We start from the raw sequence: 24,574 nt of genomic DNA on the forward strand, positions 1-24,574 counted from the left end.
AATAAACGTTGGCCTGCAGAATGGCCAAAGAAAAACAAAACAAAAGCCTAATTCCCTCTAATTCTTCGGAAAAAACTGTTAAATATAATTTTGCTGCTAATTTTTTTTAAACTTTAATAAGAAAGTCAGAACACAAGAAAATCCCCATAATGTAACGTTGTATTTACGACTTTAATCATTTTAATTATGTTTTGAGTTGGAATAGGGAAAAATAAAAAAGCAATCGGCGGCCTTTAAAACTTTTTTGTTTTTTGCATGACGCAACCAACATAATTACATTTGATTCGACACATTTTGACTCGAAATAATGAAAATAAGAATAATAATTAGGGAAATGTTCTCAAAAATAATGAACGTGTGAAGAAACGTCGCTTCTCCTATATAAAGCTAAGATTTTTTTGGATATTTTCGACGGATAGAGGCCCTCGTGCATATTGCGCATCCTATTTTCGTGAACAAAGGAACTACATAGGGAAATGAAATATGGTGTAAGTTTTTCGCCACGCTTTTAACACTGATATAAGCAGCTGAATATTACCAACTACATATTCGCATGTGACCATTCAGCCCATGCAGCAAAAAAGTTTCCTTTATTTCATCCTTGTTAATCTAGTGGCTGCCCCCGTCGGCCCTGTTGCGATTTATGATCAAGCCATGGTCTGGTTTCCTGCTTGTGCGAGTCTGCATGTGTATCAGTATTTGCTGCACAACTATGACATTAGTTGGTCATGCCACTGGTGGAAGAAATGAATAAACGTCGCTATCCTCTCGGTGCAAAGACATAGTTCTTCTTCCACATGGCAACCGCCTCCTATTTGAGGTCAGCGACGTTAATAGAGTCGTCACAGCCTGTGCTGTATGGATCATAACACAGTGAGATCACATTGGATGATAAGTGAAGGGAAAACCACCAGCTTCTGCTTCGGGTCCCCTTGATGAGCAGCGTAGCTTTGTGAAATCGCTGAACATGTCCTGCAGTAACGTTTTTCTTCTGCCTGTACTTGTCATAAGCACATTTTTCCCTCGGTTCTCAGGGATGCCGCATTCTTTGCGCTAGGGTTCAAATGGACATAGGTTTGAATTTTTACTTCGATTTGTGAATGTTTTTTTTTTTCCTTTTAAATTAATATATCTGAGCGTGAATTAGATTAAGATATTCCGTTTTGATTTTAAATGCCTACAACCTCAGAGAAAAAAATCACCCTGCGGTTTGGGCGTGTTTCATGGAGGGGTGTGCTTTTATTGTATAGGCTGCGTAGCTGTAAAAATATTATGCTGGTGGTAAAGATGTGGCAACCTACCAAGTCTCACAGGAAAGCCTATGATACCACGCCTGTATAGGTTTGTCCATATCCACAGAAGTGTCAAAATAAAGACGCAGCAGTTGCGAGGTGGTAAGTTTATTTCCCCCCCTTCAGGCCAAGGAAGCTGTAAACATGTGATATTCGAGAGTAACCACATCTGGAAAAAAATACTAGATAAACATCGTGTGTTTTATAGCACTAATATCCTAATTAACCATACCCGAGGGAGAACTATTATTTGAAATATACATCCTCTATAATATCAGGTTACAGGGAGCTTGAGCCAGTCCGTGTAACGCCCCCTTCAACAAGGCGGCTGAAACGTTTTATTGTTGTGCAATTGATCTCCTTAGTGACCGTTTCCTCCAATACAAAGGAATGAAACAATTCGCCAAGGAAAACGTTGGAAGTGACTTAATGTAACCTTTAAATTTAACTTTTTTTTATTATTATTATTTTGGACAGAGGACCAATAATCAGTTATATTCTGACTGACTCGGTTCTTTCAGCTCCTTCACAATAGACCAGTGTGGCCTGTTTGAAAATATTGGAGCGAATTCACTTACATATGAAACCAAGGCTCCAAGAAAAAGTCAACTTTGAAAACGTGTATTTTGTGTTTATTAGTCGCTGATCACATTAGATTGATTTGAGGTGCCTTCTGACCCGATATGTCTGAGTCCATCAAAAAGCAGCTTATAACGCAGTGTGTTACAGAGTAGCAATGGTTTCTTTTCTTGTCTTTCATGAGAAAAAAACACGTTTATTTTGTGATTTCTTAGTCATTTTAAAAGTAAAACATAAATACATTGTACACTAAATGTAACGAAGGCAACATTTGGATAAAAGCGTTACACTGTAAATTAAAGTTGAACACTAACAATCCTACATTTTTTTCAACAAACATTAACAATATTGACGCTGCATGTTTGTTGCTTGTCCGGACTACTTCTCAGTTATTTCTCTCTCTATTTTGCTCTGTTTTTTATTTAGCATTTTTTTATATATATAATGAAAAACGAATAATTTGAGCTATAATGACGGCCTACTCTGGACAGCTAGTCTGGGTATGGTTATAAAGATGTAGACTGTGTTCTGACGGGAAAAGATGAAGAAACACGCAAAAATGATAAATGACACTTCCATACGAAATTACACGAGAAAATTGAGGGTATTTTGAAGGGAAGACAGAATATTTTATGTTATATGCAATAATTGGGGGGTATACTAACGCTACCGAAGAGTGTAATAGTTTCCGAAATACATGTCTTTGATCCTCCCTTATGACTTTGTTTATATTCAGTCATCCCTAATCTCTTTTAGGCTGCACATCTATACAACTATCCATCTAAATAATCCTTCATTTCACTCACGTTTGGTGAATTCTGTATCCCTCCGCAGTGTTCCTCATATCCCTCCGCAGACTTCCTCTCACACGTAAGGTAGCTTGTAAAGTACACTTTTATCTCTCACTGTCTGCCGCTAAAATTCGTTCTCAGCTTCTTTGAGCTTGTTTCTTTCATGGGTACAATTGACAAGTGAACTGCCCTCAAATGAGCCCCTTTGGGCGTGAAAGTGAAGACGGACATGACTATATCTGTTGGATTTCATGCCATGCATGTATATATATATATATATATATATATATATATATATATATATATATATATATATATATATATATATATATATATATATATATATATTAAACATAGAAAAATGACTTCAGATAGCACATTATTTATACTTACTTTAAGATGATAAATACTTGTTTAATAACACAAAACAACAATAGTCCCGCCCACAGAATAGTACAAATGTTCAGAATGAGTAAATGTACATTAAAGCAACAAAAATAAAGCATGTTGCTCTGCACATTATTTTTTCGTTTAACAAAAGCCCCTTTCCTTTGCACTGCTTCGAAAAACCAAATTCGTTGAATAAAAGGGGAAAAAAAAATAAAATAGAATTAATTAATTATTGGTGTGTTATTGAAAATGCAACCGAGATCTGAAAAATATTCAAATAAAATAAAATAATAATAAAGACGCAATCATCGGTTAAACTGGGCTGAAGCATAATTCAGCCTATATGCACGGTCGGAAAATGATGCACAGCCCCTCACTTGAAAACTGGGCCATTATCAAAATATCCTGCAGCACCTCATATTACAGGCCGGTTTAGGCTACTGGGTCACGATGTTAATGTTCTGGCCTATAACTCGTCACTGCAACACACCGACACCCACTGTCGTCTGAGTGGGACTGTACAGCTCCCTATTTTTCAATTACCAGCCCCTGTTGCTTATACACACCCTTTATCGCGTAGAACTGGTGAGTGTTTGTCATATATCCGCGCCTCACACAACATAACGTGGTCTCTTTTCACACGTTATAAAATAAAAGTCGAGTTATTGTGCGTGTAAACAGTCCCTAATCATGTGGTCGTGACTTGAAAGGGTAGAGCTGAACATGTTTGTAGCCGTGACTGTTGTACCTTATGATCCACTCTGGAGACAGTGTCCTCACTACATATGGATGTCTGCATGAAGACGTCTGGCTAAGAGTCCTTAATCAATTCATCATGTCCTCTATACTCGTTCTAATGACCTTTTGTGGGATCATTATTTATTAAAGTCGACAATAATTGTCTCTGTTGTTGTTTCTTCCACTATAAATGTAAAGGTCAAATTGCTTCTAGCTTTAGTCCTCTTATTTTTCCTTAAAATAAATCGTTTGTGGGACTATTTCTTTGTGCAACCTTATAGAGAAGCTGCAGAATCTGCTGCATAATTATCATTTAAGGGTAAAAACCGATGCCCTATAAACGTTTAAGATGGCCGTCCCTTTTTCTCTTAACAGACACGTTTAGCATTTAAATCTTTGCACATGGACAGTGGAGGAGGCCACGGTAAGGTTCATGTGTTGCCTCCTTGTTTCAGTTGCAGCCGGCACCTGAAGAGCAACAGCGCCCTCTAGCGACCACTCCGTCCCCGGGATCCACAGGCCTCCAGTGAACGTGAACAGATTGTACTCAGAGATGCATCTTCCATGGGCCGTCCTTCATTTTGGGTTGACTTGTGCCATTAAACATGTCGTCAATTTTAAGAACATTAACAAACGTTGTTAAAACACAAGCCCCGGCCGGTGGTGTAAAAAAAAAAAAAAAAGTTTCAGATTTAAACAAATTCACCTGGAGGAGAAAGCTGCATCGCGCACACCAGTCAGAGTTAATTCTCTCCCGTCGGTGGGAAGTGCTGTTGATGAATAAACGCGACCATTAAGTTGGGGGGTGATTTCCTTTTAAACAATTCATCGAGCAGACACCCAGTGAAAAAGAAAAAAAAGAAAGCGTCCACATTCGGTGTTTCAGAAACAGACACAGACGCCCAAGAAGATTTTTTTTAAGGGGGTTTAATTACTGGCCAGGCTCATAAACTAATTTAGGCCAGACGTCTAGCCATCTCTATAGCTTTATTGGACCGCGTTTCTTCCTGCTTTAAAGTAATTGCTAGTGCAAGCTGGACAATAAATCGCAAATCCAACATTTCTCTCGATCATAAAGAATTTATTACTTGTAAAGGCTACAAATTCACCGTTTAAAAAGGGAATTTAAACATACATTAAAACAATCTAGGATTTAAAATGCTATTTTAGTCCCCCCTCATGACACTGTGCAGTCGCCTTACAACCTTTTTGTAAACAGTCAACGATGTCTCAGGTATTTTGTCCATCTTCCATCAGAATTAAAACGCAATTCAATAGTCTTGAAATTGTTGACTAAATCTGAAAACTCTTCATACAGTTCAAAGTTATTTTCCTCCCAAAATACAGCATTCTCTCAGTTTGCTATGTAAGTTTGAACATAAATTGTTAATGCGCGTCTCACAAGTTCAGCACACGCTGCAAAATATCTGCTATGAAAATATGTGACTCCAAGTTCTGCAAAACTAAAAAGCGAAACACAACTGAAACGTGTCTTGTTGCATGAACATCCCGGGTTGCTGGAAAAAAAAGAGAAATACTATTTGTTCTGGGCTTGAAGTATGAATTTACAGATACAGTCTGCATCAGCAAAAGAAATCCTTCCATGTGCGACACATATGTGGCGGAGACACTGCCGGAGATTTAAATGCTGAATATGGGCGCAGATGCTCCCAAAGTATCAGTGTTCGGATGGGTTTCCTTGGACCAAAACATGAAAATGTGTGAAATGACTATATAGCAGGGGGCTTATGGCTACTCCTTGCCACTCCTCTCTCTGTTCATCTTTTTCATCTTCATCCTCCTGTTCTGAAACCAGATCTTCACTTGTCTCTCCGTTAAACTGAGAATGCGGGCGACCTCGTAGCGCCGGTCTCTTGTCAGATACATGTTGTAGAGAAACTCCTTCTCCAGCTCCAGAGTCTGATATTTTGTATAGGGACACCGCTTCTTTCTCGTTGAGCGTGCGTGGATCCAGTTTGCTGCAGGGTTGTCTGAAAAGCAGAAAGAGGGAAATAAATGAGAAATATGTTGGGTTTTTTTCCCCTTCATGCAGTGAAGACTTCCATTACTTTGACTCAGGGTCATATTAAGGATGGATAGATTAGTGGAATAGGCTATCTAAAGGAAAATGAGTTCCCATCCCATTTATTTTACAAGATGGTCCACCAGGGCTGTTTTGATTACACGTTTCCCGTCAAAACACAGAGCCACACCAGCAGAAAGAAATAAATCTGTCCCAAACTTCAAAGAAAAGTTTCCTAGATCATACCGTTATCAATATTGCAATAGGTGTCTACTTTGGCTGTCTTGTGACATGAAAAAAGCATGAGAATTCTAACCTTCTCAGGGCGTGTTTTTCCCTTTTCGCAGCCTCGGTATACTACGAGACACTTTTATTGGTTAGTAAAACCTCCAGTTTTACACACCCAGCTCATACAGTTCTAAGGGTTGTAAATCAGGAGAGGCTATTTTGTTCACTTACTCGGGTCAAGTTGTTGTTGCTTCTCGTCTTTGGGTTCGCCGTGCGTCGAAACCTTGCTGCCACCGAGCTCCTTGCTCTCCTTCTCCGGACACTCCGATCCGGCGTAGGCGAAGTCCCCCGCCGGCGGTCGCTCCTCCGCCTCCAGCGGGCTCTGCTCCGCCGCTTTGGAGGGCAGCACCTCCGGCTTGGCCCCGTACGGCCGGCCGGTGCCGGGGTGGAACCCGGCGAAGGAAACGTGGTTCGAGATGGGCTCCATCCATGAGCGCAAGCCGACATATCTGCCGTCCGACGCGGGCAGATGCGCCTGGTGGTGGTGGTGGTGGTGGTGGACGTACGGGTGGTATATCCCCTGAGAGTGAACCGAGGACCAGGAGGACGAGAAAACGGCGGACTTTGGTGCGAAATTGCACGAGGAGAAGTCTGCGTTGTCGCCGGCAGCTGATGGCCTCGGGGTCATGGCGTGCGGAGCCTGCATGAGGCGAGTTGCGTAAACATCCTCGGGCTCCGGACCGATCACAGCGTCCACATAGCAGTTACCGAGAGTGCCACTGGACGACATTTTTTGATCTCTTCCTACTCATATAATACAGGTTGCACTGTTACGGGAAGCTCCCTTCTATGAACAATCATAGTATTTTTGCTGGCCTGCATCTACAGGGATTGGTTACATGGATCACGTGGTCATATTTACCAATACAGCCAGTGAATTCATCCTGCCCTTGCTCTCCCTTTTTTCTTCAGGTTAAGGCCTACTTGAGCTTCTCATTTTGGAAATATTAATAGACTACTATCAATAATAATAAAAAGAAAAGGTCATTAAGGGGAAAGACAATCACTCTATTAAAATCTGAAGAACTTTCGGAGCTCGTTGCAGAAATGCCTCCAGTTCAGAAATAGGAACAAACCTCTTTCTCCTTGTCACACTCAGTCAAACACACCAACACGGATTCCATGTATCTTAATGCCTGAGAAAACTCTTATAATATCGTCCTGATACCCCCAATGCTAGTAAAGTGCTTTATAGACTTACAGAGTCCTCATAAAAGAGATGTAGTAACATGTTGTAAAGTCGCAGACGCCATTTCCGTTCACCATGCTGAATGCATTGTTAATATTTGGCAAGGAAACATATATTATCACTTGGTCTAATTTTCTGAGTTAGGGGCAGATTATGAAATTTGCATATAATTCAAAGATGAGCTATAATGTATCAATGAATATTTTATCAGTTTCTGACAATAAAAAAAAAGGTTCATTGAACAATACTGTAGCCCATAGGCCACAATTAACTATTTTTCTTCTTTTTCTTTTAAATCAAGCAGGGTTTTATTTGATCAGATTATGCATAAACTGATTATGTTTACCGTCAATCCAGACGCCGTTTCGATTCTGATCAAATCTGCACATTGGACAGCGGTTGCAGCCTGCAAGTTACTCACTTGCAGATCGCGTTCAGATTTTATTTCATACTACTGTCTCGTTGCTAAAAGTGGAGCAGAGACATGTGAACAAATACGAAGGACTGGCGAGGCTCTGGAGGAAGGAAAAACTCCTGACCGCATGTGAATACTCGATCATAACCACGTCTTATTTTCTTTATGGATAATTTGTTCAGTTATAAACAGTCAAATTGTCAAAAGCAACTTTACGCTAATTTGAGTATACCCAAACCCGCTTTCTGCATATTCTGATGCACTCTCATCATACAAACACGAGATTAAGAATGAATGACAAAGAAAGCTCACGTTTTTATCGTTCAAGCCACTTTGTATTTGTATTTGTATTTGGCATCATAAAATTAAAAGAAAAAAATACACACAAATTCTGCCTAGCATATATATATATATATATATATATATATATATATATATATATATATATATATATATATATATATATATATATATATATATATATATATATATATATATATATATATATATATATATAGCCTACAGACAGATACAGACACATATATTTACTAAGTCTCCAAAAAGGAATTTATGCACGTCTTTGACGAGTTAAAACATGCTGCGGCAACATTATTTGGCAACAAATTCTAAAGATAAGTTTAATACTATACTAATACTATTGCTTTAACTACGTCCAAAAAAATAGGGAAAAAAATACTTTTTTCTAACTTAAAATAATACTAATTTTTGCGATTAAGTGCAACAAGCCCATACTTATTTAAAAAAGTGCATTATTTCCTTCCTCCATATGCATTATAACCTAAACTGTGTCTGCGCCACTGCAATACACAGATCCCGCGGCTGCAGCAACACTGACCATGAAACAAGACGTTTGAACAATATTTTTATTGCAAGATATACATGCAACGAACATGCAGTAATTCCACAGCTTTAACATTGATTTCCACCACTTAGAGGTCCACAGACACATCTTACCACTGAGCAAATGGTTTGCACAAACTGCAAAACAAATGTTGCACCAAACACAATAAATGTGCTCTCATGACGGCAGCAGAGTATTCTCTCCCTTCCACTGCTCCTCGTTTCCACATAATAAGATGTTTTTCTTTTTCTTTTTTTGGCTGAGAGAATAAATGGTACGCCAGTAATTTAAGACCTAAAGTGTTACCCTGTGATAAAATTAAACCAATACACGACACCACACAACTTCAGATAGAGATAGTCACAGCTTGTTTGAGAATGAGGATGAACGTCCAATGCCACGAAAGCATTAAAAAAAACAAAAAAACAATCAAGACAGTTAACCACAGACACGTGTGAGCTCACGAAAATGTGAGATTTGAGGTCAGTTCTCGGATGCGATTTTCTCTGTTCATTTTCTTCAGCTTCATCCTGCGGTTTTGAAACCAGATCTTGACCTGCCTGTCGGTCAGGTTGACGCTCCTGCTGATCTCTAGGCGGCGCTCCCGGGTCAGGTACATATTGAACAGAAACTCCTTTTCCAACTCCAAGGTCTGGTGCTTCGTGTAGGGGCACCGTTTCTTTCTCCCACTCTTCGCTGTCAGCCAGCTGTTTGGTAAAGCGTCACTCTTGCACCCTGCAAAGATCCAAAACAAGACACTCAGTATTTCCAGCACCGAAATCTCATGTGATTCTTCGGATTTCACCTCTGGGAAATAACACACAATTCAGGGTTTCCCCCTAAATGAACACACTGCACAGGGGAATGTTACTAATAAAAGAACCCCAAATGGGGGACGCTTAGATTACATTTTACAACTTTTAATATATTAATTTTAAAGGAGCTAAAATGCTCCTAAAATTAACATCTCTATAAGTAATTCGAATTACTATTTTACCAGGAGAGTATTTTTGCATCAGATACACAGTTTTTGAGTAAACATCAGTGACTGAACTCCAGAAAAAAAAGGCAAAGTTGTGGTTAAATCTTTAGTCTTTGATGACGATTCAGAAGAAAAATCAGCAACCGGTCTGAATTAAAATATAGTGGATATGAGCTTCATGCTGCATGGTAAATCCATCCTGTTGCCCATTACTGCAACCTGAGAAAGACTATCATTAAACATTACGACTTTAGGGTTGTTTGTGTTTTATACTTGGTTTTATGATGCTGGAGCCTTCACAGCGTAGCGCCACATGATAAAAGCGTTCATTGTAGTGGAACCCACCTTTCCCCTCCTTGTGCAGCAGCTCGGGGCTGGAAGCAGGGCTGTCCAGCGAGCAGCTCCTCTCCTCCGCCCCGGACCTCGGACCCGGGCTCTCGGCGGGGACGGGGCTTCTTGCCTTGGTGTCGGGGTTTTGCGCGACTTCCTGAATTTTCTTTTCCGCCTCTGCGAAATTAGAAACGGGCGGCTGAGGTTTCGGGGTGACCCGGCTGAGCTGCATGAGTGTCGGGCTCGGACTCGGTGCTTCATGGCAGTAGTTCTCCGGATGCTTCGGATTCGAGTAAGTTTCGCTTAGTCTGAAATAGCCCGGCACCGGGATCTCGGGACCCTCGGCGGGGCAAGGTTCAGCACCAACGTTAGAGTATGCGGGGACCTCGGGCGAGCTGACTTTTTGCACTCTCTTATCGGTGTACATGCAGCAGTTACTCTCTTCCTTTATGCTCTGTGAGAATGTACAGTTTGACATCTGACTGTGCGGCTCTATTCTGCAGGGTCTACTCGGATCAGTCCAGTGATCTATTTGAGGTATGTACGAATGGACATTCATGCCCGAATTATGGTGGTTGACCTCCCCTCTTTTGCCGAAAGACGGCAAGAGTCCACAGGTTTGCATTCCGTAGGTCCCCATTTCTGAGCCGGACGGCAAGTACATGCTGTTGGAGTAAAAGCTGTCCGTCCTGCAGGCACCAATTAAAGAGTCCACTAAAAATGGGTTTGCCGCAGGAGAGCTACTGCGAAAGGACATTTTTGTGGTTCAGTTCTTAAGAGGAGAGAGATGCCCTTCGTAAGATGACATATCTAGGAAAAACAATCTGTAGGCTAAGTCGGGATGCCTCCCGACCACATGACAAACCCACCAATGAGATTTGAAAATGGCCTTGAGACGCAGCCTCCTTTCCCCCACACGCGCTCGCACTGCGGCTGCAGACGTGGTCAACAGCGACACCTACAACACGGACTTGAAATTGATTTTGCACGACTTGAAACAGCCCCGTTCAATACAAATAAACCTGGACTAATGTCATTAAAACTATAACCGGAAACAAAACCAGAAAACAGATGACTCCAGACCGATTTAACAGGCGGAGCCCTTGATGTAAAAATAAAATAAATAGATAAATCACCAAGAGAAGGCATGCAAATCTGTCCTTGTGATGAAGGCGGACTAAAGAAATACCGCGTGTGTGTGTTACTGTATGTGCCGCCTATGCGCCAGTTTACATGGCACATGCTGAGCTAAAACTGCGGATTATTACAAAGAATGACCTGCTCTCTCTCTCTCTCTCTCTCTCTCTCTCTCTCTCTCTCTCTCTCTCTCTCTCTCTCTCTCTCTCTCCTCCTTTTCTCTCTCCTCTTTCTCTCTCTTTCTCTCTCTCGCTCTCTCTATATACTGTACATACATAGGCCTACATATGTGTATATATGTATGTATATATAGGCTATATATATATATATATATATATATATATATATATATATATATATATATATATATATATAGAGAGAGAGAGAGAGAGAGAGAGAGAGAGAGAGAGAGAGAGAGAAAGAGAGAGAGAGAGATGAGTACATATACATTCATGCAAATTCATTGTGTAGCCTGATTTTGTTAAAAATCGAGGAAAAACAATAAAGATGAAACATTAAAATGCTTTTTGCTCCTTTTTCATTGATGTTGGGGGGGGAGGGCTTCAGGCTTGATTCATTTGTGTTGGCTTTCTGGTGTTGTATAACATTGAAAAAAATATATCGACCATTTGAAAATATTCAAAACATTCAAAATATTGGATTTTCTATCCGTTTTTAAATCAGGTATTTGTTAGGTAAAATATGAGTCCTACCGTTTACAGACAAAAAAAAGAAGTATCCGAAGTCCTGTACATCAAGGTCAATAAGCTACTTTGGATTTGCAAAGCTCAAGCATAAATAATTATGCCACCCTCTCATATCTATTAAAACGTATTGTTTTTGTATACTAAAAAAAGAGCTGAGTGTTAATTTGCATCTTACACACAGGGTTCAAAATAACCTGCTGGAGGTGCATGGCGGCGTCCACATTGTTCTAATCTCCATTGTTTCCCTCTGGAAGGAAGGCTGATGTGTGCACGATAAAGAGTCTTGCTTCAAACTAAAGTACGGCAGGTTATAAACCGTTAGAACACAGAATTCAGGCAGCAAAAGCACACGCTTACACCAGTGATCTTTATTAAAAGAAAAAAAATTACGCAGGAAATGCGCTCACAGAATATTCGAATAGAGGCTCTATATTCATCGATCAAAATTGTATAAGGTATTTTCTGTGCTATTAAATATTAATATTAATATTTGTTTTAATTAAATATGTGTGGTGCAAACGGTTGTATTATAAATTATTATACATCACAGGATACATTACATGATTTTGAAATAGAAAAATTATGCTATTTAAAATAAAGAGGGAACAAAATATATTAAAAAGAGACTTCCGACACCATGGTTTACATTTAATGAGGATTTTTAATGATTATTTTGCAAAGATAACATATTTTCTACATACTGTGAAATAAAAACGGACATATATATTGTATTTGTCAGGTAAAATCAGCGAATCATACAAACGACGTACAGACTTAAAGAAAGCCCTGAACTAAAATGAGAAATGTAAACAAGTGTTTTATTGCCATCCATGTAATAATAATAATAATCATAATAATCATAATAATAAAAATAATAATAATAATAACAATAATAATAAAAGAAAAGGCACTAAAAATTGATACAATTCGTTTCTATCAAAAGCTTATTACTGCAACACTTTTTCCCTTTAGGAGTACCTTTTAACTTTGAAAGCAAAGAGGATAATTCATCCATCAACAGTAATACGGAATCAGAATACAAAAAAACAATAAAGATGAAAATTATGTACACATATATGGCTTGTGAGCGTATCATTATGAATCATAACTTCTGTATTACGGCCTTTAGGGGAAGAAAAGCGTTAACGCAAAATAACTGAGAGTGAATTTTAATTTATTTGATTCCCTAACTTCATGAAAATACATGGACGTGTGATTTCAGGTTGAAAGACGCGTGCACGAGTAATTCAAAAGATTCAACTGTGCTCGTGTTTGAAAGGGAAACCTGTGCTGCTATGGCTTCCCCACATTTGTATTAATATTTAACAATGACTGCGGGGGTTTTTTAATGTGGGGAATCAAATGTGGAAATTCAACATATTCAATCGGAGGAATTAACTGATTTTGAAATTGAATTAGTTGATATTAAATTGATTTTAACATTTTGAAACAGATAGGCCTAAACGTAGAAGATATCCTTTCTCTGACTGGGCTCCATTTGCAGCAAACTGGTCCAACACTGCGTTTCTATCAGCTGGAGTTGAAAGTCTGCCCTCTAGTGGAAAAACTGCGACTCAGCGTGAAAACCTCCACGCATGAAGGGATGCAGTTTTACTGCAGAACAAGATGACAAACCAGCTGAGAGGTGTATGAAGCCTCATTGTTCTTAAAGGCATTTTGGGTAAATTACTAAAAAACAACAATATTCTTCCCGTACTTAAATTATTATTTTTTAAAACATACAAAAAAACAACAAAAATGCATTTAATGGTAACTGTTCAGACCCAAAGAGCAAATAACGAACTGCGGCATCACATGAATTGTCTATATAGCGGCTGTAGGTGCAGAATCAAGGCATTTATCGAGTCGGTCCCACGTTTTTGTTTTATTAACAGACTAGTATAGGTGAGCTTTGACATTCATATGAATTTCTCCCCCCCACCCCTCTTTCCACGGAGCCAGATTGAGGTTTACTGCATAGCGGAGCTGCACAAAGATGGAAACGTTTCACCTGCAGTCATTAGGCGTAAACGAGCATTCCGCAAACCCTCTGCAGCGGATTCAAAAACACAAGCGCCAAAGACACATCTGGCCAAGTTACAATATATATATATACCTTTTTTTTTTAAAGGAGATTAACTTCAAAGATACTTATCCTCCAGATGATGGTCCGCGTTAGAATATATTCCACTGTTTTCCTGTCAAGAAATAAAGAGCTGAATGTGGACGGAATGTGCAGAGAACTCTGGATCAGTCCAAGAACTTTATGCCTGGAGTTAAAGTACTTTAAAACAGGAAGGAGAAACTGTCCTCATGTGGTCTGGGGGGGAGGGGGGACACCAAAGTCCAATAGCCCCCTATATAGACATTTACAGCTACTTTTATTATGCTGTCTAGACGGTTCAAGGTTTAGTAAACAATCCAGCGTTTCAAAGCAGAGGAAACAACAGGACCATACAAGCCTTCAAGTGCCAAATTTTTCCACTTATCAATCTTTAAGGGACATTTCCCACCGAAGCTTCTGTTACTTTGCATGGAGCTTCATGTGACCGGTTGATAATTTGTTCTGCCTACTTTATTTCACACCACATACAGCACATGCGTCTGACAAATGTCCACGGGAGAAGTTCATGAGTCATATAAATATTTCAAAGCACAACAACTCACAACTGGATGAAATTTGGCAACGAAGCGAAAAAATGGATATGAGCACATTTTAAATAAAGGCAAGGGATTGTTTTCAAAAATGGGATCTGGGTTTTTATAAGAGTCTAATGGTTTTACCATTTTTTAAAACAAACTTGAAGAAACACTTCCATATGTGTGTGTGTGTGTGTGTGTGTGTGTGTGTGTGTGTGTGTGTGTGTGTGTGTGTGTGTGTGTGTGTGTGTGTGTGTGTGTGTGTGTGTGTGTGTGTGTGTGTGTGTGGCAGAAAGGGAGACGCTGATCATCTCATATATCAGAATAAAGGATTCCCGGTGAAATACTGTAGGCGGTCGCGATTCAGCTTTTTTTCCTTCATTCTTCTGTTCTGGAACCAAATTTTCACTTGGCGATCTGTCAGGTTCAACATCCTAGACAGCTGGAGCCGCTTCTCCCTGTTAATGTACACGTTGAAGAAAAACTCTCGTTCAAGTTCTCGGATTTGGTATTTGGAGTAGGGACACCTCTTCTTCCGGGACTTGGTTGATGAACCTGAGAAAAGAAAAGAAAGAAAGAAGAAGGGCCGTGGACAATCTTGTAAATTCAGTCAGACACAGAATAAACTTAATCAATAGGACGAAAGATTCTTTTATTTTTTATGTTTATAGGCCCTCTGATACAAACACACGCTTACACACTCGCGCCGAAGCTCAGGGGTATTTGCATGAAAATAATCCAATCCTGCACTGATTCTTCTGCCTTATATATATTCGACTATATGCGTTCTATATATATATATATATATATATATATATATATATATATATATATATATATATATATATATATATATATATATATATATATATATATATATATATATATATATATATATATATATATATATATATATATATATATATATATATATATATAGCCTATACATATGTATATAACGCATATAGTCGAATATATATATAGGCTATATATATATATATATATATATATATATATATATATATATATATATATATATATATATATATATATATATATATATATATATATATATATATATATATGATAGATAGATAGATAGATAGATAGATAGATAGATAGATAGATAGATAGATTATAGATTATATATGTATATATAGATGAATACCTTCATCCAGAAAACAATCCAATCATGCACTGATTCAACTGCATATATATATATATATATATATATATATATATATATATATATATATATATATATATATATATATATATATATATATATATATATATACAGACAGATACAGACAGATATATTTTATATTTACAGTTTTGCCTATAAACTATAAACTGATAAACTATTCATTTTTTTTTTAATCACATTTTCTGTCTTTAACTATTAATTTATAAATGAATAAATGCAACGGTTTTGTGTTTGGAAGACAAGGAAGCCTTTAGAATCAGTTGCATAACCGTTTCCCATTGTAAATACCTTTACAACCGTAAAGTAAGTCTTATTGGGATATAAAAGCTTTTGCATGCTTATAAAGAGGCACATAACCGCGGCCCGTCACGGCGGTGGACACTGTGCAGTCCGGACGCTTTGAAGTCTAAAATGACCACGCTGTGTCCATGACAAATAGGGAAATACTGACTTACTCTGTCGGCTGTTTTTGTTGCCACAGTTGGAGGACGAGTCCTCGTCGGCGCTCCCGGCCGCCTCACCATTTTCCAGTTTGGTTAAAGCCTCCCTGTCGTCGTCGTCGTCGTTATGGTTGTTGTTGATGTTGTTGGGCTCGTCCCCGGGAGGAGCAGAGTCCGTCTTTTGTCCGTGGAGCTCCGCGTTGGGCTTCTCGGAGTTCGGCGCATCGAAAAACTGGTCGAAGCCCTGGGGAAGAACACCGTTTCGACCCACACCCGCGAAGAAATTCCCCGACGAGCTCGTCCCCCCGCGGTGTCCGTACAGGGACTCGTTCTTGAAAATCACATCCGCCCTGCCGCCGGAGGACTGAATCAAGTCCCGGTGCATTATCTCGTCCGTCGAGTAATACGACGCGTAATTGCCCCTGTAGTGCCATTTGGGATGGTCCAGTCCATAATCCCTGAAAGCGACTTCTCGAACAGGTTGGACTTGATGGGCTATGTTGGGGGAATAGGGGAAATTTCTCTGACACGACGTGGTCTGTGGTAAAAAGGAGGAGACTGATGTAAAATCGGGCGTCGAAACGTAATAAGTACAGCTTGGTAAAAACATATTTGACGCGCAGCTGCGATCATCGTACTCCGTCATATCTCCTCTTCCCTTTTCCTCTTTGCAACAGAGGGATGGAATTGGCAGCTCCGCTGTGTTAAACTTTGTCTATCTATAGCACGGCGGGTGTGTGGAAAGACCCCGCGAGGGAGAAAAAATCGGAAACGTAGGCAGACCTGCAATACATCTTGATCGATTCCTGAGGTAATTGTGTCATGTGATCCGGCTAAGAAATTACCATACATCAATATCAGTCATTAAAAACTGTCCAGAGAAACTCATGTGAGCGCATACGCGAGACTCCATTGGCTCCCTGGCTGGAGTGGAAACTCCTCTCCAGCCTACTTGCCCTGAAGCTCATGAAAAAAGAAAGAAATTTGTGAACCACCACTGGAATATTTAATTGACAGCTATGCAGCAGCCTAATCCTCCGTCGGGTAAGGATTTTTTGGCAACCACGCCCGCTCAATGCGCCAGCAAATTTGCGCACGATGGAGAAAACAAAGTTTGTTTGTAGCAACAGTTAAAAATATACTTTGACCTGCGCACTTATAGCTCGCAGACGAGAATGACAACAAGGTCACAGTGCCTGCACACACTGCGCTACGGACGCCTCTGGAATTACATTTATCAAGTGGCCCTTTATGCAAATGAATGATAAGCTTCATTGCGCGTAATCAGTGTGCACCATGATGGTTGGAGCACAGTTAACCACACATAAACAAAGGCCAGCGGGAAATGCTTGGAATCCAGTGTAAGATCGAAGGCTCTCGGCCTGCAGCATGGTGCACAGCCGCTCAGGTGTCTCCAAAGCAACAATAAGACCTCAAATCCATTCTTATACAAACTATACGCATACGTATCTGACCGTGAAGCATGCAAACTGAATTCAGCCGTACCCCTGTCTCTACGCCTTGCACAAAAATGAAAAAAACATCAATTTCTTATTCCCCCCCTCGCCCCCCCTTTAAAACGCTTTGCAGACGCATGTGCTGAAAAACAGACAAATAAAACAGCCCACTTCATGTTCAAAATAATAAAGAAAAGGTAGCCTGCGGATTCTGCAAGATCGCCAGTTATTTTCAGACATGACCAACCCTGCTCGTTTAGCAGAGCCAGTTCCAAAAGCCTCGGCTTTGACCGTCTGCGGTCTGGGTGATGTCCACCAAGCGTTCACTACCAACCCTCCGCTGCCAAATCATTTGTCTGCACGAGAGCAGTCGTGTCTGCTCTGCGCGCCGCTTCCTCGCTGGGGAAAAAAAAAACAAAACACAGGAGAACAGATAGCTCATCCCCCACGGCCTCCATCTGTACTTTTTTTTTTTTTGCATGATTATGTGAGTATATCTTTTATTATGTTTTTTTTCTTTGTTTTTCTTTGCTCACAAGTGAAAGAAAGTATAACTGTTTTCAGCAATCAACACAATCAGTAACTTATTAATGATAGTGGTTTGGAAATAGGTTTTATCTTAACAAAACCAACAAAAGTAACAGTTAAAAACTAAAACTACACCTTTAATGCGTTTATATTGGTTAAAGATCATTAGGGTGCTTTTCTTGACGGACTAAAGGAGACTAAGTTTATTGTTATTGGGGGTAAAATCCTGCTTACATGAGTCGGGTTCACTGTCTTTCAAAGTAGAAATCTGCACAGTCGTCGGTCAGTTATACGTACAGCTAATTTTATGATTGTCTACCAACTAATACCAAACCAAACAAAAACAAAAAAACAAACAAAAAAAGAACAAAAAACGATGAGGATTTCTAAACTTGACATTTAAACTCAGCACAGCGGAAGTACAACGAAACAAAATATCCGCCTGGAACAATTAAACATTTGGCAGAAAAATTTTGAAGAAAAAAAAGGTTGAGACAACATAAATATAAAGTCTAAAACAGATAGAAAGAAGCTTGTTGCTGATGGCTTTATGTGATTGTTCGTATTACATGTTTATTGCCTTCGAGTATTTGCTCTTTTAAATGTTGATTTTACAACATTGCACCATTTTCGTGTTATTACCTTTATTTTAAAATGATGCTTCTCCACTTCTCCAGATATAGCTTAAAAATGTTTCATTCTATGAGTTTAAAATAACATCAATATGTCCCATTTAAAAATAAACTCAACAAAAAGCTTTGATTTATTTTGCATAAAAGTTTATGTTTTTTGTTGTTTGTTTGTTTTTTGTCGCTTTTTGTAGCTTTTTGTAGCTACTATTACTATTACAATATATATAATTTGATACTAAATCGATTTATTACAAAAATTAATCTAAAAAAAGGTTTCATTTGCTCATACAATAGATTTGTATGGGAAATAACTGCAATAGTCCCACAAAGATGAATATTTGTGTTCGGATAGATGGAAGTAGCAGCCTGCTAACTTGACCTTAACTTTGTTTGGAAACCCCCACGTTCTTGGGGAGCCTGAGATGTGTGACTTTGTCTGGGACTTAACCAATAAAAGCAACAAACACAACAAAAACCAAGGCAAAGACGCCCTTTGTTTGGACAATAATGGCATTTGGACCTTTAGAAGAGGATGGAATGAGTCGCGGGATTCAAACTGAAGGAGATAAAAATGGCTCCTCGTGGTCACATGAAGCCCCATATAACTCCAGACCATATATTTGTATTCAAAGTATAACTGCGCCATTGTAAAGCACAAAAAATCCCCCAAATATCTCGATCTCTCTTAAAAGAAAACAGACGGAAAATTGGAAAACAGAAAAAAAAAAAAAGTTTATAACACACAAATCTTTCTCTTATTTCGTTGCATGTGCTGTGCTCTAAATCGGTATAACAGATACAATAACAGGACTGCAGTGCTCCAGAATGAGCAGCACAGATCCGGCGATGATGTGCTATTGCGCAATAAGAGACAACGCCAGACAGACCCACACACGCATCTGTCTGTCACATTGCTATATATTATAATTTATGCACACACACACACCGATAAGAACACGCTTTAGGAAGTGTATGGCCATCCAAACACGGTCACTGTGCAGGAACTTCAATGTGGCTGAGTGCTGCTGTCGTGTTACGCACAGCCAGGAGGAATTATGCAGATAGCAGATAGACGGGACGAGACAGGGGCCATTTTTATCAAAGCGAGACGGGGATTGTCACCCAAAGTTATGTTACTAAGGCTTTTGCAGAAAAGCAACTGATGCACTAGTTGCATCCACGAATGTTAAATTATTGCGTCCTCTGAATCCTTCGTGGTATTTCCACTTCTGCGGCCAAATTATGGAGATTTTAGATTATAAACCACCGTCACCTGTGAAAAATCTGCACTAAAATCTCGAAAAGAGGTGCAGACTATTTATCTCCTGTCAATATTCAAGTTAATAATTCATTCTGACCAATTGGAGAGTGTCTGAATGATTGAGAACTCATACACGTGCTACACCTGTACGTGTGGAACTATCATTGGTGATTGTTTTCCTTCGAAATCTCTCCTAGAAACATTAATACTCTCGGATGTAACGCAATAATTTGATTCCAAGTCATTTTTAAAAGGCATTTTTATTTACAAATGCATCAATCCTCAGGTTTCAACGCTTAACAAAACTTATTTTTTTCATGAATGCTTTCTGAAATCACATGGAAGCTATTCAAATCCATACTGAAGTAAACATGTCTTCATCAAAAGTCTGTAACATGTCGTCATTAACCATCTTAATAACAATTGTGCGTTATAACCATGTTTTTTGTGGCAACAGAGAAGGCTAGCCGCAGCAAGGACACCCACTTAACAGAATAATAAAGTTGAAAAAAACACAAATCTTTTCACGTTTTTCACATCTTCTCATGTTTTTTGTGGATGCTTGGATTCGGCTGTTGTCAGATCATACAGGCATTGCAACACAAATATCAACGAATTTGAAATAAAATAGATAATTCAGACATTTAATTTTATAACAGCATTCAGGGAAATGACATGCAACAATGAAGATCGATATATATATATATATATATATATATATATATATATATATATATATATATATATATATATATATATATATATATATATATATATATATATTATAAACTTTTGGAAGGTTCTATCCCTCCAAAACGTGAACTTGCAGGTAACCTTCAAATTAAACTCAGGCTGCAAGCACGACACATCACATTCTCCCTCAAAATTCCTCAAAGTTCCCCCCCAAAAGACGTTGGTTTATTGCATTATTAATACATTCTTTGTGACATGAAATACTGATCATATTGGAGATATTTAAGCCAAAAAGAAAGATCAGCATCGATCGTTATGTTAAAACATTTTGACCGCAGAGAACCGTTTCCCAATGACGTCACCCAAAGCAAGTATTCATAGTAAATCTGAAAGTTTCTTTTCATTTTTTTTACCCCCCTTAACCAAAGTGCTTTTGCAGCCTCATTCAAACCACATAGAGGAGTGTAGATAAGACATGGGAGGTATATGTAAGCAGAAGCAGCACCCTCCTTCCAGCGCCATGCTGATCTTAAACGCGTCTCTTTTTTGCTTAGTGGCTCTCCAGGTAAATTCTTTTCATTTTGCAAAACCTCACATTATTTTAAAAAATGAAAATGAAAAAAAATAACTTTTCTGGGGGGGTGGAGATCGTGTTGGACAACTGAGATGTGGCGTGGACGCGCAGCCGGTCAGGATCAAGTCCAAAGGTCAGCAGTAAGCGGAGAAAGCCTGTTCGCGTATCATCAGTCGTTTCTTCTTCATCCTCCTGTTCTGAAACCATATTTTCACCTGCTGGTCGCTCAGGTCGAGTCTGTCTGACAGTTCTTTGCGTTTCTGGCGATTGATGAATTCACTCATCAGAAATTCATTCTCAAGTTCAGCCAGCTGTGGCTTGGTGTAGGGCTTCCTCTTTTTCCTTGTTTTGACTTGTGACGAGCACCACGGGGCACCTGCAAGTGGAAGAAACAGCACGTTTTACACTTTAATAACAACACAAGCTCAAACTCTTAAAAAAAGGAAACAAAAAGTCTACTTATATTTTAGATCACGCTTGGGATATATTGAAAGGATGGACTGGATATATCAACCCTCACACACAGTGAGGATGGAAAATTGGAATATTAATAATAATAAAAGACAATAACATATATTTACTCTTAATCAAATATAAAGTTCAAACTAAAAAGTTTCTAAATGAGTTTATTGCCGTTTCTACAATATCATTCGTTTTATACGTCTAAATATGTCATAAGTGATCAATTTGTATACAATTTCGACCTCACAATGGGATTATTATTGTCTTTCCATGAGTAAACAGGTCTAATCCGTCGAAAAAGTAATTCAATCTCTGCAGGAATTCTATAACTTCAATGTGTTAAATGATACTTAACCTTGGCCAAAAGTCATCCTGGAGCACGCGCCACCTGATGATGTAAGACTTTGCTCCCGTTTGGAGCCGTTCAGATTCAGGGGAGACACCGGATCTGGATCGAGTTGTGCCGCAGCCCCGTGAGACCCAGCACCGTCCAGCTGCGAGTATCCGCGGACCACCGCATGTTCCGGTGCGTAAACGTCCCCCTGCCTGCCAGACTCCTCCGACTTGCGCGATGCCGCGTCCTGGAAGCAGCGAGCCCCGGACTCACTGCTTCCCCCCGGGTGCGTCTTGGCGTGCAGGCCGCCGGCGGAGTCGCTGTTCAGGGACGGGGAGCCGGGCAGGAACGGCGGACAGTAGCCGTCGAAGGCGCGGCCCTGCGCCGGCGCCGCTGCAGGTCCAGATGCGCCCGAACTTGAGGAAGTCCACGGGAGCGAGCACACCTCCCTGCGGCTGTAGGGGAGCTGATGCAGCCCGGGTATGTGCGCCCCATTGCCGCGCAAGTTGGCGAAATAAAGCGACTCTGGAGGAGCAAAATTCAGCAGAGAACCAACGTAGCCCGGATTTAAAGGATTCCTCTCACACATATCCATGGAGCTTTTTCTCAAACGCTTTCTTGCAAGCCTCTGCAAGTCCTGAAGAATAAAGGGAGGGCAATTGTTGATTTGTTAATACAGGGTCACGTGATATGCAAAATGTGTTGTCTGCCCCACCCTGGCTCCCAAAACAGCAAAGCAAAAAGAATATACTGTATCACACAATATTTTATATTTTGGTATATGGTCAAATTGGCACAGGTATGTTAAGATTATTCAACTGGTTGAGGAAAAACTATTTGAAACATCCGGTGAGTATTGGACTTGATATGGGCTCATGAGCTCTCACTGGAGACCACTGAATTCGCTTTAGGCCGCTGAGACTATAACACAATCACGTTGATTTTGTGGAGTGATACAAAGCCTAAAGTGGAAGAATACAAGGAGGCCCTAAATGCAGCACAGAAGAGCAGGTATGCACACCCGCATTAAACGCGTTACTTGTAAATACACGAGTGGCCTATAATGCTTGTGTAAACCACGTATAGCTCACAAAACACACGGTGTGCTATGTTCTGTGTAATTGAATGAATGATCATTATATTTGTTTGTTTATCATCAACTCATGCCTCCAAATGAAACCTAATGCGTCCAGAACTATAAACGCAGCCTTGATTCAGACCGAAAACCCACCACTTTTGTGTAGAAATGATGATTTTATACGTGTGAATAAACTGAGGAAATTATGAGAAGCAGCTTTATCATTTTCGGAGTGATTGCAATCATCACCTGCATGTTTTTCCGCAGCACCCGTCTGCAAACACAGCTCTGTTACCGCGATACTATGATCACAACTGGGTGTAATGAATGCTTTTACACACCTATATAGTCCCCATTTTGAATATTAAACCTTCTTCAGGCTGCTTTTAATGGCATATTTTTTATATTTTTCCTGCAGTAACCTATATATGGATTTGTATGGATGTGGGTTAACAAAAAAAAAAAAGAAAATGTTAATGGCGTATGTGCACTAAGGTGGTCTAATTTGAAGCGTGGTTTTGAAATCCAACACATACTACCTGATATTTAAGAGATTTATCTTTTTCCAGTTCCATAAAGTAATTCCCACCTTAAGCTTCCCAAACAAGAGAAGACAATAGAATCATTATGTTGGACAGATCTTTTCGGATGAAGACTAACGCCGAATAAATGCATCCTTTTCGTGGTCAAGCAGACTAGATTTTCTCGAAAAAGAAACGCTGGAGATGTTAAATCCAACATTAGAACGTAAAGATATCAAAACGATGAATTCTTTACTAAACACTCTGTGTTTAGTAAAGTGTTCTGTAATTTTTAGTTCTATAATCCATAATATCTCGATTATGCATGATTATTAAAAATTAAATAGACCAAATGGGCCCTACATTTGGTCTATTTAATTTTTAAGCAATTTGATTCTTAATCAAAATAATCATATTTAATTTGTTGCACTCAATTTTGATCCAAAGAGATAATAAAAAATGAGAAACACATTTCATAAAATGTTTTTTATTACCATGAATGACACAGACGTGCCTCAAATGGAATATTCAACATTTTCACGTCTAAAACTTAATCCTTCGAGTCGTGCTTCATGAAGTACAATTATATTATATTATATTATATTATATTATATTATATTATATTATATTATATTATATTATATTATATTATATTATATTATATTATATTATATTATATTATATTATATTACAATATCTTATACCTTTTTTCTCCCTTTTGGTTATCCTTCGGTGATATTTTTATTAAAAGCTGCTCTCGCTGAGCTCCAATGCTTCGGCTGTTGTTTATAGACCTGTTGTGTTTTAAGAGCAGGCAAATAAGACCTCAGCATTAGAAATAATCAAGACAATTAGAGAATAAATAAATGATCCGAATTAAAGTAACATTATTGTGGTATGATGCTGAAAATGAAAACACACTGGTTCCTGGATGGCAACTATAATCGCTTCTATTAAGAGAAAATTAAAAACCGTGCAAAATATAAGTATAATAAATTGACCAAATAGAACTGTTCATATTTAC

The 24,574-nt window shown here is 39.0% G+C and overlaps 4 protein-coding genes across 4 annotated transcripts; all 4 read right to left on the reverse strand.

Moving 5' to 3' along the window:
* Positions 1-4,846: 4,846 nt before the first annotated feature.
* On the reverse strand, positions 4,847-6,912 carry hoxd9a (homeobox D9a). The gene is made up of 2 exons (XM_061724458.1): positions 6,273-6,912; positions 4,847-5,781 (listed from the first exon to the last, which is right to left on the reverse strand). The coding sequence occupies exons 1-2, from the start codon at positions 6,829-6,831 to the stop codon at positions 5,543-5,545; spliced, it is 798 nt and encodes a 265-aa protein (XP_061580442.1). The 5' UTR covers positions 6,832-6,912; the 3' UTR covers positions 4,847-5,542.
* Positions 6,913-8,625: 1,713 nt separating this feature from the next.
* On the reverse strand, positions 8,626-10,904 carry hoxd10a (homeobox D10a). The gene is made up of 2 exons (XM_061724459.1): positions 9,895-10,904; positions 8,626-9,302 (listed from the first exon to the last, which is right to left on the reverse strand). The coding sequence occupies exons 1-2, from the start codon at positions 10,634-10,636 to the stop codon at positions 9,028-9,030; spliced, it is 1,017 nt and encodes a 338-aa protein (XP_061580443.1). The 5' UTR covers positions 10,637-10,904; the 3' UTR covers positions 8,626-9,027.
* A 1,451-nt stretch (positions 10,905-12,355) lies between these two features.
* On the reverse strand, positions 12,356-16,782 carry hoxd11a (homeobox D11a). The gene is made up of 2 exons (XM_061723490.1): positions 16,026-16,782; positions 12,356-14,918 (listed from the first exon to the last, which is right to left on the reverse strand). The coding sequence occupies exons 1-2, from the start codon at positions 16,654-16,656 to the stop codon at positions 14,683-14,685; spliced, it is 867 nt and encodes a 288-aa protein (XP_061579474.1). The 5' UTR covers positions 16,657-16,782; the 3' UTR covers positions 12,356-14,682.
* Positions 16,783-20,702: 3,920 nt separating this feature from the next.
* hoxd12a (homeobox D12a) lies at positions 20,703-22,574 on the reverse strand. The gene is made up of 2 exons (XM_061724460.1): positions 21,973-22,574; positions 20,703-21,531 (listed from the first exon to the last, which is right to left on the reverse strand). The coding sequence occupies exons 1-2, from the start codon at positions 22,544-22,546 to the stop codon at positions 21,290-21,292; spliced, it is 816 nt and encodes a 271-aa protein (XP_061580444.1). The 5' UTR covers positions 22,547-22,574; the 3' UTR covers positions 20,703-21,289.
* Between the last annotated feature and the right edge of the window lie 2,000 nt (positions 22,575-24,574).

Source organism: Cololabis saira, chromosome 6 (genome assembly GCF_033807715.1).
Source record: "Cololabis saira isolate AMF1-May2022 chromosome 6, fColSai1.1, whole genome shotgun sequence".
Lineage (NCBI taxonomy): Eukaryota > Metazoa > Chordata > Actinopteri > Beloniformes > Belonidae > Cololabis > Cololabis saira.

Coding starts and splice junctions, on each gene's coding strand:
- hoxd10a (XM_061724459.1), bottom strand. CDS start 10,636: ATGTCCTTTCGCAGTAGCTCTCCTGCGGCAAACCCATTTTTAGTGGAC. Junction 9,303..9,894: donor GCTGCACAAGGAGGGGAAAG/GTGGGTTCCACT, acceptor GGATCTTTGCAG/GGTGCAAGAGTGACGCTTTA.
- hoxd11a (XM_061723490.1), bottom strand. CDS start 16,656: ATGACGGAGTACGATGATCGCAGCTGCGCGTCAAATATGTTTTTACCA. Junction 14,919..16,025: donor CAACAAAAACAGCCGACAGA/GTAAGTCAGTAT, acceptor TTCTTTTCTCAG/GTTCATCAACCAAGTCCCGG.
- hoxd9a (XM_061724458.1), bottom strand. CDS start 6,831: ATGTCGTCCAGTGGCACTCTCGGTAACTGCTATGTGGACGCTGTGATC. Junction 5,782..6,272: donor GCAACAACAACTTGACCCGA/GTAAGTGAACAA, acceptor TCTGCTTTTCAG/ACAACCCTGCAGCAAACTGG.
- hoxd12a (XM_061724460.1), bottom strand. CDS start 22,546: ATGGATATGTGTGAGAGGAATCCTTTAAATCCGGGCTACGTTGGTTCT. Junction 21,532..21,972: donor CAGGATGACTTTTGGCCAAG/GTTAAGTATCAT, acceptor TTCCACTTGCAG/GTGCCCCGTGGTGCTCGTCA.